At 31.1% G+C, this 16,683-nt stretch overlaps 2 protein-coding genes and 1 long non-coding RNA gene across 3 annotated transcripts; all 3 read right to left on the reverse strand.

Annotated features, from left to right (window-relative positions):
- Nucleotides 1-4,437: 4,437 nt before the first annotated feature.
- On the reverse strand, nucleotides 4,438-6,634 carry LOC127242742 (uncharacterized). Its single transcript, XR_007836872.1, has 3 exons — nucleotides 6,587-6,634; nucleotides 6,393-6,506; nucleotides 4,438-4,551 (listed from the first exon to the last, which is right to left on the reverse strand). It is a non-coding gene; the product is annotated as an uncharacterized LOC127242742 (long non-coding RNA).
- Nucleotides 6,635-7,488: 854 nt separating this feature from the next.
- On the reverse strand, nucleotides 7,489-8,350 carry LOC127242697 (stress protein DDR48-like). The gene is made up of 2 exons (XM_051262349.1): nucleotides 7,707-8,350; nucleotides 7,489-7,613 (listed from the first exon to the last, which is right to left on the reverse strand). Exon 1 carries the CDS (start codon nucleotides 8,304-8,306, stop codon nucleotides 7,710-7,712), a length of 597 nt encoding a protein of 198 aa, XP_051118306.1. The 5' UTR covers nucleotides 8,307-8,350; the 3' UTR covers nucleotides 7,489-7,613; nucleotides 7,707-7,709.
- Nucleotides 8,351-8,535: 185 nt separating this feature from the next.
- Nucleotides 8,536-10,403, reverse strand: LOC127242563 (uncharacterized). The gene is made up of 5 exons (XM_051262143.1): nucleotides 9,443-10,403; nucleotides 9,227-9,360; nucleotides 9,066-9,141; nucleotides 8,629-8,683; nucleotides 8,536-8,539 (listed from the first exon to the last, which is right to left on the reverse strand). The coding sequence occupies exons 1-5, from the start codon at nucleotides 10,401-10,403 to the stop codon at nucleotides 8,536-8,538; spliced, it is 1,230 nt and encodes a 409-aa protein (XP_051118100.1).
- Nucleotides 10,404-16,683: the final 6,280 nt, after the last annotated feature.

Here is a 16,683-nt window from a genome sequence, read left to right on the forward strand (position 1 = left end):
GTATATTAATTTTTTTTATAAAGTTATAAAAATATTTTCATATTTTTATTTTCTTTTTAAAATACATCCGCTTTGTTCTTCCAACACGATTAAATTGCACAAAATGCACCTATAATTTCACAAAATTGCGTCAAGCCCCCATACTTTCAAAATTGTATCAAACTCCATCGTAGTTTAATAAACTCTGGGTTTAATCCCCTCGGCCGTCTTTATATAACGGTGTTTAATCTACCCAGACTCAAACTAGGAATAAATTTCAAAATACTAAGTTTTAAACTTCTAAAATTATAAATATATTAATTTCTTTTATATTTACCCTCAAAGAACATTAAAAAAAAAAAACTTCTAAAACTAGATAAAAATAACTATTTTTTAGTATATCTACTTTTTTAAGTTAAATAATAAGAAATTTTGAGTATATTTGTAATTTTAAGGGTTTAGAAATGACGATTCTGAAACTTATTTATATTTTAGGCGTGTGCAGGTCAAACACCTTTAAATAAAGGCGGCCGAGGCATTTAGACGCAGAGTTTATGAAACCACGATGAAGTTTGACACAATTTATACTTTTGGCACAATTTCTCGTACCATATATAAAAAATTAATTCATCTAAAATTAATTCAATTTAAAAAAATAAAAATTAAAAAAACTCCAAACGTATCTATTATAAAATGATACGCGGATGCTAAGCAGACATCTCTGGCGTTGGATGACTAAATGTACGAAAATTTTTCACTTACGTGATTATTTGAAGACTAGTTCCCGTTATGAGACTAAAATGATAAATTGTGTTAATGATAAGATTGAAAGAACAGTTTATCCATTTATCTTTTATATAATAATAATATATACAGTACACAATTAAAAACTAATAATAAATACTATTTATTAAGTTTTTAAAATATATTATTTTTAAATTTTATATTAATATATATGTATAAATTTAACTTATAAATTAATTTTAAATTTAAATAAGTATATAGTAGTATTTAGATAAACATAAATATAACAACAAATTAGTAAACCAATGTATAATAAAATGAAATAATTAATAAAGTATAAAGTAAAATTATTACAAAAGAAAAAGTAACTAAAATACTTATATTAAACATACAACTATGAATTTTTAACAATAATTATATAAACTTACTATTTAACATAAAAAAAAAAGAAGAATTGTTCAATTAAATATACAATAATATTCATATAAACATTTTAATAAAAATAATATATAAAAAAATAATTATACTATTCTATATTTTTATACTGGATTGTTATTTTATTTTTTTTAATTTTGTTGATCACTCGTTTCTCTATTTACTTCGAATAATAGAGATAAATTCAAATAATTAACCATAACAAAGTATTTAAAAAATAATTGTAAAAAAAAATAGTAAAGTAATGTTAATGCATGCATTTTTCTATTACTATTTTACAATTAATTTTTATAATACATATATTGACATATTTTAAAATTTAGAGGATTTTAGATTACAATATTCATACACTACAAGAAAAAATTATTTTTGTAACAAAATTTTTTTGTTTCTAAATTTACTTTTTCCGTTACTAATGACATTATAGACGGAATTATGAATAGAATTACGTTAGCTACGTGAACTTTAGGGACGAAATTCCGTAACAAATATATTATTTCTTTGTAGTGATAATTATGTGAGATTTAAAAATAAAAAATATAATTTGAAACTTAAATGAATTACCTTTATTTTTCAAACTAAAATTTCAAATTGATGATAAAAATGAAAAAATACACTGTACGTATTGAGATACTTTAAAATTTTTACAATTCTATGAGATCGACTTAACAATTCAATGTTATTATTTTCTTAAATTAAAATATCATTGAGATAACTTTTTTTAATTCCTAAATTGCCCCTCCAGTCATCATGAGTCCGAAGATTAACTTTTATATAGATCCTACTAGTGTTCTTTAATCAGTATTCTGCTGAACTTATTATAAACTCCAGCCACCCTATGACATAAAAAAATAATAATCAAAACTTTTATGAATTGCTATTATTTAGCTTTTGAAAAATAAATATAGAATATATAAATCTAAGTTTTTTTATTTTACAATATATAAATTAAGTTCAGACTTGAAATTCAAAATGTAATAAGTGATAAATGTATTGATAAATTAATTAAATTTTCAGATGATTTGAATTGGAAGGGTTAATTCTATAAAATATGTGAAAATTATATATTAATTTTCAAATACAAATTTGTGTTACACTTCATTATGAATTCTTTTTACCATTTAGTGATATTTGACATAGTATTTATAAATGTTATGAAAAGATTATCATTGCAAGGTGTATTACACATGTATTTGTAAATTGTCTAAAAGCAACTTTTAGTTTTTCAAATAAAATTATATAATTCAATGCTAGCATATAATATATATATATATACTAGTGCTCGTAGGTGCACGCTACGAGTAATTTATATAAAAGTTAATATGATATTTTTGTTCTGGTAGAACATTTTTTGTGATTTATTTTTTTTAATATTAATATGTTGTATGAGTTGATTTGCTTCTCCATATTTTTCGTTTGTAATTTCTTAAAAGAGAAAAGTAATATAAATATATTTTGGGAGTTAAAGAGAAAAAAAAAAAAAATAAATATATTTTAGAGAGAAAAGAAGAAAAGAAAATTGCTAACCGAATTATTATTATAATAGAGGAAGAGAATGGCGAGAAGAGAGAAAAGATAATATAAATAAATTTATGAACAGAAAGATTAAAAAAAAATATTCGACCGAATTAGTATTACGAGAGAAAAAGAGAATAAGAGAAAGAGAGAAAAGACAATATAAATATATTTTATGGAGAAAATGAAAAAAAAATGTTGACCGAATTAGTCTTATGATAGAAAGAATTAGGGAAGAGAGAAGAGGAAATGGAAAAAAAAAAAAAAAGTGGTGAACCGAATTTGTAAGGAGGAGATAAAGAAATGGAATGAATTATATATTTTTTAAAATTATACTTCTTTTTAGTTTATTTAAATTCGGTATTATTTAAAAATTTATTATCTACATATATATATATATAATATATTTCAAATTTCTAATTAAATTTTAAAAATTACATTTAAATAAATAATAATATGACTATAGATATTTTAAGAGTAGTGAGGGAAATCGATTGGCCTCACATAGGAAGGTTAGAGACAACCAACAATTTGGTTGGCCTCATAATATTTCTGCCAAGACTCCTCTTCAGCAAGAAGTTGGTTGGCCTCAAGAGGGTCGGCCGTTGTTTGACCGGCTTAGGAAGGGCCAGTCGCCGGGGAACCCAAATACGTGAACCCAACCGCCGGAGGATTTGTGGCCAGAAGATCTGCCGTTGGCTGGGCGGTTTCTAATTTTTAAAAAGTCTATTTTTCTTTTTTAAAATATTTTTTTATTATGAAAAAAATAATTCTCTACAACAAACTGATGATTTGATTAGCAATTTTATGTTTGATTGGAGGTTTTTGGAAAACAATTCACTATTAATTATTTTTTCTAAAAAATATCAAATCAAATATTTATATATTACATTCTATATTTATAAAAAAAATTAATTTTACTTTCAAAATATCATATCAAAAAACTATTCAAATTGAAAATTTTATTAATACCAAAAGATGTCGTAAGTATTATACAGTTAAACTAATACTACAATAATACCAATTTGAATGCTTAGTCTACGAAAACATACCTTCAATCTCCCTTGACTTTCACTCCGCACATGGGTCATCTACAACAACAGTATTCAGTTGCGTACTTAGTTGATGCGGTAGCCTATGTACTCCCGGCCGACGGAGCATCAACTTGTGCACATTTAATAATAATATCTAAAAAGAGATCGACAAATGGAGTATAATTACCGCATCGATTTCAAATTGAATCCAAGCTTGAGAAAATTGGAAAATAGAAGATCAAACAATACTTTTCCAGGATCAATTGCCAAAACAATTCGGCAATGAAGGATCAAAACAACTTAGAAATAATCAACTGCACACTCACATAAACAAACATGCAGTAATTCACATTGCTTATTAAGGTAAATACCTTCTCTTTTACCTTCTAGATGAGACATATTTATATCCATATTATTTGTCCGAAATTATCTGCAAATAGAGAATAGAATCAGCCAAAAGAGCAAACTAAAGCATTTACAGTTGAAAATATGCAGGCTGATATAAGAATTCAAAAGACAATTTGAGGCTATGCAACTTTAGAATCAAGTCCTTCTGCTGAGATAGGAAATGATTCTCCATACCTTAAGAATGAAAATTAAAGCCACAAAATAGCATAGTCATGATTAAAAACTGCTATAGAAGCATATATTGAGCAATGCTATGTCCAAAGATTGAGTGTTATTACAGAAGAAATGTTTATTCAACGTACAGAAGTTCATTTTGAAGAAAGACGACAGGAGCTGGATCTCTTATAGCGGCTTTAAGTAGTCCACGGGCATCTTCTAAAGAGTATGGAACCAATACCTTTAATCCTGGGATTGCACCATACCATGCCGCAAAGCACTGAAAATGATGCAAAAACTCGGTTTACAGAGGAAAAATTATAGGCATGCAACAGAAACCATGAATTTGTTTTCAATGTTGGAAGACTATATATCATAAAGTTAAAGATGCATTTTTTCAAGGTGAGATGATAATTTAATAAGATTTGTGTGAGATTAATTGAAACCGCAACATTATAACAAGTATATGCTTTACGAGTTATTTCTTACAAAACTATTCTTAGAACAATAATTTATTAGTTATTTGTTCCTGTAACAGATCAAACCGAATGCTTCAAACACTGAAGCAATGGACAAAAATAATTGGAAAATAAAACCAATTAGCTTACTTTGTGGAGAACACGAAATGAACGATGGAAAGAGGAGAGAAAATGGCTGAATTAGTCGGATGGATGAAAGGAGAAGAACGTCCAGTCGGTTGAGATGGAGAAAGTGACTGAATTGGTTGGATGAGAAGGAGAGACTGAATTGGTCGGAACCGTCCAGTCGGTTGGAATAGAAATATATAATAAATTATATAAATATATATATATATTTTATAGTTGTGCAATCAATCAATTTTAAAAAAATTATTTTTCTTTTTTCAAAATATTTTTTTTATATTATACTTTGTTTAGTTAAATTTTTTTATTATTATTAAAAAATTTATTCTCTACGAAATGATATATATTGATATATTTCAAATTTCTAATTAAAATTTAAAAAATTACGTTATATGAATATGAATATATAAATTTAAATAAATAGACGATTATGAGAGAGAATAGAGAAATAAAAAATAAAAAAGTGTAACCGAATTGGTCTGATTTGGTCGGATGAAATGAGGAGAACCACTCAGTTTGTTGGATGGAAAGGAGAGAGCAAAAGAAATATAATGAATTATATAAATATATATATTTATAATTGTGCAATCAACCTATTTAAAAAAAATTATTTTTTAGTTTTCAATATATTTTTTTATATTATACTTTTTTTTTATTTAATTTTTTCTATATTATTAAAAAATTATTATCTACAAAATAAAAGGCAATGCATCATACAAGTATTCGGCAATTTAAACAATCTTTATTTGGCCTACACCAGGACACTAAAGAAAAATAGAACATTGTCTAACCAAAATGCAAACCCAATTGTAGCTAAATAGATTGTTGAAACCTATAAAGTTCTCACGAGTGCAGCATATACATTTACTAAATGATGAAATTAAGCCTTCATCAGTTCATGCATAAGTATATTTCTTTATACCATTTTATAATATTGTATATGGGCAAGGAAAAAAAAAAACAAATTAATTAGAAAAGGATGAAAATATTTGTCTCTAAAAATATATAGTGCTACATATCAAAATTTTGAATTATTTAATTATCAATTATATTTAAATTTTATATAGGAAATGAAAAGGTTCACTTTAATGGTAGACTTTAAATGATTGTGCCATCTTTCTCTGCACTGCTTTCCAATTTTTCCAGTGGGCATTTTGGCTATAAGCTGAGCATTTTCTCACTATGCCTCTCCACCAACTCCACAAGCAACCTTAATTACAATGCATTCATTCCATCATCATTTCATATAAGTTGCTTAATTATATATAATTTGACAGTAAAATTGTGTTGTGAAATTAGTAAACATGAGTGTATAACTCTATATAATTAGACTGCTGGGAAGCATCAAAACAAATGCATTTCACTTATCATAACAAATGCATTAATTGTAGATGTTAGAAGGAAAAGAATCAAAATGTTCAGAATAGGCAAGCAGAGGCCTGGAAAGACGACATCTCAACACAGACGAAAGACGAAATCAAAACCGCAGATACGAGCTTGGTGCTGAGGCTAAACGTACCTTGGGACAACTTATAGCCAGCCCGCACATTGACGGTCAAGTAAGATGTCTGGCGAATCCCCGAGACCCGATTAAAGATTGCGACATAAATGGAGCCATGGGCATGAGCCTACCCTGAGTCGAACACAGAAAACCTAAAAATTGGGGGAGAAATGAAAATAAATAAATAAAACAACCTAAAAATCAAAACCAACCTAGTCATAGGACAATCGATTCTTGTTTTTCAACAACAAAGATCCACTCATCTCGTCGGAAGCATTTAACTCATGATTAGGAAGAAATGAAGGCAATTGTTAGGTAAAATCAAATAAAAATCATGATGACAGCACAACGGTATTTCAATTCATAAGAGTACAAGTGCTCACCTTTAAGCACAGCTGGTGGGGTATGAAACTCATTTCATATAGCTGGCATGAATCAAGATTCATATTTAAGATTCATTTCGGATAGCAGTCCTGAATTTGGCACCGGTTTATGTCTTCTTCTCTCATATTGAAGCTGCTAAGCCTGCATCAAAATGGCAAATCGAAAGAGATTTATTTAGATAAGAACTTCCAAAAATTGCAACTACATCACATTGTGCATACATTAACTTCATTGTTTTGAAATTTTTAACAAGGATTCAACATCGGAAACGGACAATTATGCTTGACATAGCAAACTTAAAAAAAAAAAAAAAATTTAAAACTTTTAGTAAGTTGATTTTATCCATTTTCAGCTTATTTGAAAGCTTTTTGTTGATTAAGATCAAACAACGAATTATAGTGTTTTTGACAAATAACTTATTCAAGAGCTTTTAACTTCATATTTAAAAATTGCATGCCATCATGGTTCGCCGTCGCGGATCGGCGTCGCGGATCGGCCTTTACCGTTCCAGATACGTCGCGGCGTATCGGTCGCGGTGTATCGGTCAAATATCGGCCTATATGATTTTTTTATATAAAATTTAAATTTTTACAAAAAAATAATAAATAATTAATTAAAATACATCAAATTATAAATATAATTAATTTAAAAATATATATTATTGAAAAAATATATTATAATTTATAATAGATCAAAATTTAAAATGAATAATATTTCAACTAAATTAGCGGATATATATATAAATGTAAATGCTAAATTTTATGTTTTGCATATTGTCATTATACTAATAAATTTATTTTAATAACAAAATGATGTACCTTGTGTCCGTCAATGTCAAGATTTCATCTTTATCATCTGCATTATATAAATAAAAATAATTAGAAAAAAAATACAAATAAAATTTTATAAAATGTTCAAACTACGTTTATACTAAATATTTATACTTACCATTCAATACCATGTGGAATGTCGTGGAGGTTCAAAATCATTTTCATCTGGATTCATATTGCTTGGATAAGGAGAGATGTTCGAACCATATTGATTTTCTCTGAATGAACCCCTTCCATATACATCAAAACCTCGATATTCTCTATTATCATTGCTTCTGCTTGATGAACCATAATTTTGTCTACGATCATCAATACTACCCGAACCAGATGTAATCCCTCCGTAATATGTTCCAACTGGTTGGTTGGATCCAAATATAGGAAGATTGGCTGAATCCTGAAGATGTCTGGGTAGATTAGATAAACCGTATCCTGAGTAATAGGGATTATGATATGCATTTGGTTGGTCCCACTCCTGTCTCCCCAATCTATTACTCGAGCTATGAGAAGAATCTCCATAGGAATAACCTATATTCAAGTCTTGCATATGTTCGTGAACTCCAGAATATCTCCTAGTATCTGAAAAATTTGAAGCATCGGCTTCACTTGAAAATTCTGTTAAACTATTTAGAAAATCTCTTTGAGCTTCTATACCAGGACGATATCCATGATCAGTGTCTTGGGTAGCATAATAATTTTCATTTCCTTGAGCCCATCCCATATCACTTGAGTATCGGCTATCCCTGTAGCTCCCACTACCACCACCACCACCACCACCACCACCACCACCACCACCATCATCATCATCATCATCATCATCATCATCGTCATTGTTATTATTCTTATCTTCACCATTAGTCGATGAAGATGAAGATTCCAATATTATTGCTTTTTTTTTCTTGGCTGTATTTTTGTTTTCTGATTTTTTCTCTTTCGCCTTCTTTTTTCCATCAGCTATAAATTGAGATAAAAGCATATCACTGTCATGATCATTATGCTCACTTTGACCTCGATCTCCACTTTCTTCAATAGCCTCATCCAACCAATTCAAATCACTATCACGAATAAGTGGAGATTCATTTTCTCTAACCCATTCATCTAAAATATCATTTTCATCAAAAATATGATTCAAATCAATTGGGTCATAAAAATCGTCTGTGTCTGTCCTTTGCATAAAATTTTTTACCCGAAGACGCATGTTGTAGTGGACATAGACTAGCTTATGCAGTTTCTCAATAGCTAATCTATTCCGAAGTTTAGTATGGATCAAAGCCCACGTACTCCAATTCCGCTCACAACCTGATGATGTGCAAGTTTGACTCAAAACTTTTAATGCAATTTTTCTTAAATTAGGAGCTTCATCACCGTACATATTCCACCAGTCAGCTATTAAAAATAAATAAAAAATTATTAATAATGCAACATTTTATAACAAGTATATTTAAAAATATAATTAAATGATAAATTTCATAATACATACCTGGTAAAGATGTAGATACAGCTCTAATAGCAAGTGCACTTCCAAACTCTCCAATTTTGTTAACAAATATGTTTATCTATAGACAATATAATAGTAAAATTATTAGAAATTAATATATATATATATATTCATATATTATTTATAAATTTCACATAATTTACCTCATTCATAGCCTTTACTTGTATATCCAAATCTGGCTCGAGTCTTTTGATAACTTCTTTTACTCCTTTTCGAACCTCCGATGAATCAAATTCACAAGTGCCGGAGTATTGAAGACCAGGATTTAAAAAATAAGCTGCATGAAATGTATATAAAATTAAAAAATAAAACAAACGATTAGCACAATATAAAAACAAAAAAATAACAAGAATAGTTACCTGCTGCATGCAAATCTTGATGCAATTGATTATACCATCTTTCATCGATGATATCCCAATATTGTTGAAAATCTTTCACTGCGGTTTTTATTGCCATTTTTGCCATATCCATTGCCTCATAAATGATAGGTAGTGTAGGTTTTTTATCTTGATCAACTACTTTTAAAACCTTCACTAAGGGTTCCATGACCCCACAGACTCGGCGTATCCGTTTCCAAAATCTTTCATTCAAAATCAAGTCTGATATATCTCCGGCTTCATGTCTTCTCCTCGAGGTATTATTGTACTCAACCCATTCTCTAGAAGTACACATTCTTTTCAAATCGGTTGCATATCTCAGAAGACTTTCCATTGCAACAAACTCGGTTGCAAATCTTGTTATGCCTGGTCGCAACAGATCTCGGCCATTCGTATATGTTTTCATCAAATTAACCACTTTATCACTGTTGTATATAAATCCTGTAATTCTTCTGGCTTCTTTTATCGTATCTTTCACTGACAATATATCTCCGATGTCTTCTAACATCAAATCAATGCAATGCGCTGCGCATGGAGACCAAAAAATGTGCTTCCTTTTCCTCATCAGTTTTTTCCCAGCCGCCTTCATACTAGCTTCACTATCAGTTACAATTTGTACAATATTGTCAACCCCTACTGATTCCACCACCTTATCCATTAGGGTGTAGACAAAGTCCGCAGTCTTCGCCTTATTTGTACAATCAACCGAACTGTGATATATCATATCTCTATCACAGTACACCATAAAATTTATGATTGGATGTTTTGTACGAGTACTCCAACCATCACACATAATTGTACATCCGTATGTTTTCCATTTCTGCTTTAAAGAATCAACATACTGTACAACTTCTTGCATCTCCTCGTTTAAATATTCACCACCAATTTGTTTACCAGTAGGTCCTTTAACTCCAGGTCCAACCGATGCAATCGTGTCAATCATCGTTTGGTAGTAAGGACCACTATCGGCAGCGTGAAATGGTATTGCATTAAAATGAAAAAATTTCGAAATTGCTCTACCCACTTTTTTTGCATTATCTTTTGAAAACATATTTTTCAAAGACTTATTCTTCGATTGAAACATGTATGGATCAAGTTTTTTTTGATGCAAACCTTCTGTCTTTTTCATAGAGCTTTCGAAAAAATTTTCTACTTCCTTTTGTATTCGAGCTGCTTCCTCCTACAAAGATATAAAAAAAAAAGCATATGATCATATATGGTTGTTATCTCAAAAAAAATATACTAATATTTAAATATATTTTATAAATTTAATAAATATACCGGCTTTAAAATTCAAGCTTGGTAGATCTCCGGAAACAGAATGTCTACGCTGCTGCTCCATAAATTCCATATTTCTGCTTTCAGCCATTGCTCTTTTTAAGTGTTTTCTTTCAAGAGCATCTATCTCATCTTCATTTATTTCAAAAACTTCATCTTCTTCCTCATCAGAATCATCTTCCAAACGAATGGAATTTTGCAATGCTTCTAACTTTTTTTTATGTGCTGCTCGCATACTTTTTCCTTGGATCAAGTGTTTTTTTAATAACTCTCTTATTTCTTTTGGAGCTCTCGTGCATGCTTCAACTTGACCTGTAACATGTGCTATATGTTGTTTCATCCTAGTAATTCCGCCGTGAACAATTTTACCACAATAATTGCATTTTGCTTGTTTTTAATCATTGCTGATAGGAGTAGCATGATCCCAACCAATATCTCTGTGCGGTGCCATTTTACACAAACTCTGTAATTGAATAATACAATTGTTAAAATATTTATAAATAGTAATTCATTAATTAAATAGACAAATTATATATTAGTTTATTAATAAATCAAACTTATACAAAAATTTAAGTAGATAACTAATTTGTTTATATAAAAAATATAGTTAAAATATTAATTTTTTACAATAAATTTACAATTAATACAAATTTTGTCTAAAATAATATTAATTTTAAATAATAAGATTATAAGTTATTCTAAAATATTAATTTTAATGAACTCAATTTATATAGATTAAATAAAAATTAAATACAATCCAACACAATTAAACTAAATTTATCAATAAATTAAACAAATTATTCTAAATAATTAAATCTAAAATAATTAAACCTATAAATTAAATAAACAAATTAATAAAAAATAATTCAAATTATCTTCACCGACGCAGAATCCTCCCCCACGATTTTCTTCACCGACGCAGAATCCCCTCCCCCACGATTTTCTTCCCCACGATTTTCTTCACCGACGCAGAATCCCCTCCCCCACGATTTTCTTCACCGACGCAGAATCCTCCCACTTCTTCTTCCCCTCCCCCACAATTCTTCTTCAGACGCGAACGCATCCCCCACAATTCTTCTTCAGACGCGAACGCATACCCCACGATTTTCTTCACCGACGCGAACGCAGAATCCTCCCACTTCTTCTTCCCCTCCCCCACAATTCTTCTTCAGACGCGAACGCAGAACAGAGGTCTTTCCTCCACGATTCTTCTTCAGCGCACTGGTAAATGTTTTCTTCTCCGATCTGATCGAATTGAGATGAATTGTTCGAATAATATGAATAAAAAGTAGAAAATCGGTAAGAATAAGATTTATAATGGGTTTTATAGATAAGATATGAATGGATGGGAAAATTTTGGGCAAATATCGGATATTTTTTACGAACCGGAACCGTTCCGGTTCCGGATCGGCCGAGTCGGACCGGACTCGGCCGATCCGGCGAACCATGCATGCCATTAATGTACATATTAGAGAGATATTTAATTGATTTCCATATGTGCTAAATGATGTACATCATATATATATATATATATATAAGTATGTTGTATGAAAAGCATGCGAATGTTGAAATATGTTGCATGTAGTTGTGTCTGATGCGTGTTTTGATTACATATGCTATATTTACTTAATTTGATCATTGGCTTTTGATTTGATGTCTTTTTTAGACGATCCGAGGCTTTGATATTTGGTTTGACTGTGCCACCTTTTGAAGAGCTTTGGTCTCCATGTTGGCGATTTGATCGTCGGGTTTTTGGATTTGATGTCTTCTTTCGACGATCCGAGGCTTTGATCTTTGGTTTGACTTTGCCGCATTTTGGAGAGCTTTGGTCTCCGTAGTGGGTGATTTGATCGTTGGCTTTGGATTTGATGTCTTCTTTGGATGATCCGCGGCTTTGATCTTTGAGGAGATGGATTCGGTGCTCCATAACACTTTTGGTAGTGTATCGAAGAGGGCTGAGTTGATGCTTTCGTGAATAACGCGATGAACACTTTGAAGCTTTGAGAGGAACTTTGAAGACCTTCCCTTGGCTTTGACGAATTCTTCAATGGCTTTGGGAGCTTTGATCCTTCCGTCGGCTTGGGCATACGACGAAGAACGTTAATTCCATCGATTCGTCAACCAATATTGGATCATTTGTCCAAATCAGTGACTTTCGACGAAGAAGGCTTCGAAGGAAAGACGTTTGTTTGTCATAGGTAACTATGTCAAAGAAAACCTTCGCTTGGCCCATTCGATTGGGTTTCCCTGAGTTTTAGCCCTTGCTTTCTTACGAAGAAGAGGCACACGAAGAACATTAAGAACAATACAGAGAGAGTCTAGAGATTTACTTCTTTGCTTGAATCCTCGATGTAACTCCGGTGTGTCAAATGAACTAGCCATGGCTCCTATTTATAAGGGAGGGGTGGCCTTGGCTTCCTTTTCGGATGGTGCCACATGGCGCGTCTTGATTGGTCAACAAAAAGATTTTATTATCTTTTATTTTTCATCAGATGTCGTTTTTCATTTTTGAAGAATTTGATTGCGTGCCTTCCTTTTTTGCCAAAATCTTTATATCATTGCATTTTTTGGAAGATATTAATTACAATACTTCATTTATTGACAAGATTAATTTATTTTGCTATCAAATTTATTGTGACTCTATTTATGTACGTAATATTTGTACGATATCTTCCATTTTGAGCAGATTTTTGCATTAATGGTTGATATTTATTGTACAAAAATTAACATGTATGCATAATTGAATACCATATATTTATTTTATTGGAATTTTGTTTTCTTCCAAATATTTAATTTAATTTAGGCATTTAATATTTAATGACTACAAAATGATCCATCGAGACTTGTTTAAGCCAACGCAAAGCGTTTAAGGCATGAATGAGTCTCAAAACATAAGTCAAATTTTTTTTTTTGACTTAAACATTTTTTTTTAAGGGCTTTTATTTTACATGATTTTAACTACAAAAAAAAAAAAGAAAATCTAATTCGCTACAATATTTTTAACTACAAAATATTTTTGTACGTGTCATTTAGCAATAAAAATTAATTTTATCGTAAAAAAATAAATTATGTACTACAAAATTAATTTCGTCGCTAAAGTTTTTTTGCGGAAAATTCTATCTTCATACAAAACAGGTTTTAGCTACAAAATTATTTTTCATAGCTAAAATCATTTGGCTACAAAAGTCATACATATTTTGTTGCTAAAACTCTTTTATTACAAGAAAAAATTATTTTTGTAGCAAAACCTTTTTGTCTCTAAATCTACTTTTTCTGTTACTAATGACATTAGAGACGGAGTTAGGAATGAAATTACGTTAGCTACGTGAACTTTTGGGACGGAATTCCGTTACAAATATATTTTTTTTTTGTAGTGTTTTGTTATAAATTTTAATTTTATAGCAAAAGAGTTTTAGCTACAAAATTATATTTTTGTCGCTATATCTCTATTCTTAATTTTCATTGCAAAAAAACTTATATTTTGTTACAAAAGTAATATTTGTCACCAAAGACCTTTACTAACGCGGTATAGACAACAAAATGAGTTTCGTCGCAAAAATAGTTTTGCTATGAATTATCACCTTTTGCTACAATTTCTTTTTAAAGCTAAATTTTAACTATCTTGTAGTGTTTTTTTAAGCCCAATTACAGATGAAAATAGGCCAGGCAGCTTGTGAGGGGCCTACAGTCTGGCCTGCGTAAGGCTTGGTTTGGCCTGTCTGTTTACTAATAAAGCTAAAATCAGATATATTTCTAAGTCTTTTTAATTTAATAGAACATTCTTAGACTTTACGAAAAGCCTTTTTGGCCTATCAGGCCGGCCTGTTTATATAGTATTTTTTTTTTATCTAATTTATAATTTATAAAAAATTATATTTGGTGACAATAAAAACTAAAAAATTAATTTATTTTAACTGATTTATTATATATAATAAATAATTGTATATATTTTTCTACAAATATTAAGTTTGAAAAATAAAAAATATTATATAGATTTTTAAATAGATTCGTAGGCCAAGCCAAGCTTTAAAGTAGGCCAGACCTAGGCCTTAGATATATATTTTAATAGGCTCATAGGCCAGGCTCAGGCTTTAGTTCTATAAAATAGGCCTGGCCTATTTAACCAAAGCCTGCCCGGGCCTACGAGCCTATTTCCACCCCTAAATCCAATTTTTTTAGAGCTTTTTTTTTTTTTTTTCTTTTGACATAATTTGATGTACTTGGAGTTATATTCCAAGTTGCTTACGTATCCAGTGAAGGAATCAAGTCATAACGTAGTTCAAAACAAATTGAATTTGTTTGTTTTTGTTTAACAGTTTCTTCTCGTGTTAAGGAATCTTGTGGAAAGTTTATCCTCATTTCTAGGAGATTGTAGAAAGTTTATCCTCATTTTCAAGAGATTGCAGAAAGTTTATCCTTGTTTCCAGGAGATTGTAGAAAGTTTATCCTTATTTCTAGCAGATTGAAGAAAGTTTATCTTCATTTCCAAGAGATTGAAGAAAGTTTATCCTCGTTTCAAGGAGATTGTAGAAACTTTATCCTCGTTTCCAGGAGTATTGTAGGTATGACTGCCCCCACTGTTTGAAGTGTTGTATTTATCGTCTTCTAAGAAATCTTCAGTATGCGATCCATACATTCTACTCGACATTATGCTCAACTCCATATCATGAGCACGAGTGATGAGTTCTTCAAAAGTATGGGGTTGGATCACTTGTAGGATGTATTTCAAGCCCCATTGCATTCCTTGAATGCACATTTATATGCTGGAAGCATTGGATAGACGGTCTTTGCAGTTGAGGCTTAGACTTCTCCAGCGATTGATGTAGTCAATTATTGGCTCATCTTTCCACTGGTGGATATTGGTGAGTTCGGTCATTCTGACGGTTCTCTTTGTGCTATAGAACCGGTTTAAGAACTCGTACTCCAGCTGCTCCCAATTGTCGATGGAACCAGCCTTTAAATCGATGTACCAGTCGAAGGCGTTGCCCTTTAGTGACCGCACAAATTGTTTGACTTGGAGATCTCCATATGGTCCAGCATCGTTGCATGTCTCGAAAAAGTGAGTTATATGTTGCTTTGGATTGCCTTTGCCGTCAAATTGTTGAAACTTTGGTGGTTGATATCCCGTTGGCATTTTGAGGACGTCAATCCTTGCAGTGTAAGGCTTGGCGTAAGTGTGTGTCGGCCGTGAACTCTCTTCGAATTCTCTTTTGTGTGCCCCCTTGATGTATTTGTCAAGTTGGGATGTATGAATTAAGGAGTTGGATAATCCTTGTAATGGATTTGATTTTGCGACCTTTTCTTTGCCATGACATTGCTCCGTAGATGTTGCCGTTTCCTTTTGGGCCACCGGGGAAGATGTTTGCTTTTCGGTTGCATGGATGGCTTCTGCAGGCTTGCCAGCTTTGTGAGAAGTTTTTCGATGATGGCGTCTTGTTGTTGCATGTGCTAAGACATCCCTTCAACGATTTTGATTAATGCGGCAAGCTGGTCCTCCATATTTGATGCGTTGATAGTCATTACTGGAGCGAAAGTTGATGCAGACGAATGGCTTGAAGTCGGCTGATGAGTAGGTGGCATGAGAGAGCCTTTGAAGCTTTGATCTTCCTCGCAAAGCAGACTTTGATCCACAAGCTTTGGGTCCTCAATATTTGAAGCGTTGGTAGTCATCACCGGACCAGAGCTTGATTCAGGTGAATGACTTGCAGTTTGTTGAGGGGTGAACAATGCGGCAGTACTCTTGATGTTGTCGTCTTCTTCATAGAGTGGACTTTGCTCTGTGATTTTTGGAGAAGTGTCTTCAGATAACAACAATGCTCTTTTAGTCATGCGCCTTGTTGTCATTCCAACATTTGTTGCAGCTCTTGAGTGTTTTGATGCGGTGGATGCAACGACTCCTTTGGCGGTGGCGACGGCGGCTTGAGCAGCAACTTTCGATGCAACAT

The sequence above is a fragment of the Andrographis paniculata genome, unplaced genomic scaffold (assembly GCF_009805555.1).
Source record: "Andrographis paniculata isolate CXL003 unplaced genomic scaffold, ASM980555v1 Contig87END, whole genome shotgun sequence".
NCBI classification, from domain to species: domain Eukaryota; kingdom Viridiplantae; phylum Streptophyta; class Magnoliopsida; order Lamiales; family Acanthaceae; genus Andrographis; species Andrographis paniculata.

Excerpts from the sequence above, each read along its gene's own strand:
- LOC127242697 (XM_051262349.1), bottom strand. The coding sequence starts at position 8,306 with ATGGGATGGGCTCAAGGAAATGAAAATTATTATGCTACCCAAGACACT.
- LOC127242563 (XM_051262143.1), bottom strand. The coding sequence starts at position 10,403 with ATGATTGACACGATTGCATCGGTTGGACCTGGAGTTAAAGGACCTACT. Across the intron at positions 9,361-9,442 it reads TCAAGATTTGCATGCAGCAG|CTTATTTTTTAAATCCTGGT; the intron begins GTAACTATTCTT and ends CATTTCATGCAG. Across the intron at positions 9,142-9,226 it reads AAGTAAAGGCTATGAATGAG|ATAAACATATTTGTTAACAA; the intron begins GTAAATTATGTG and ends TATTGTCTATAG.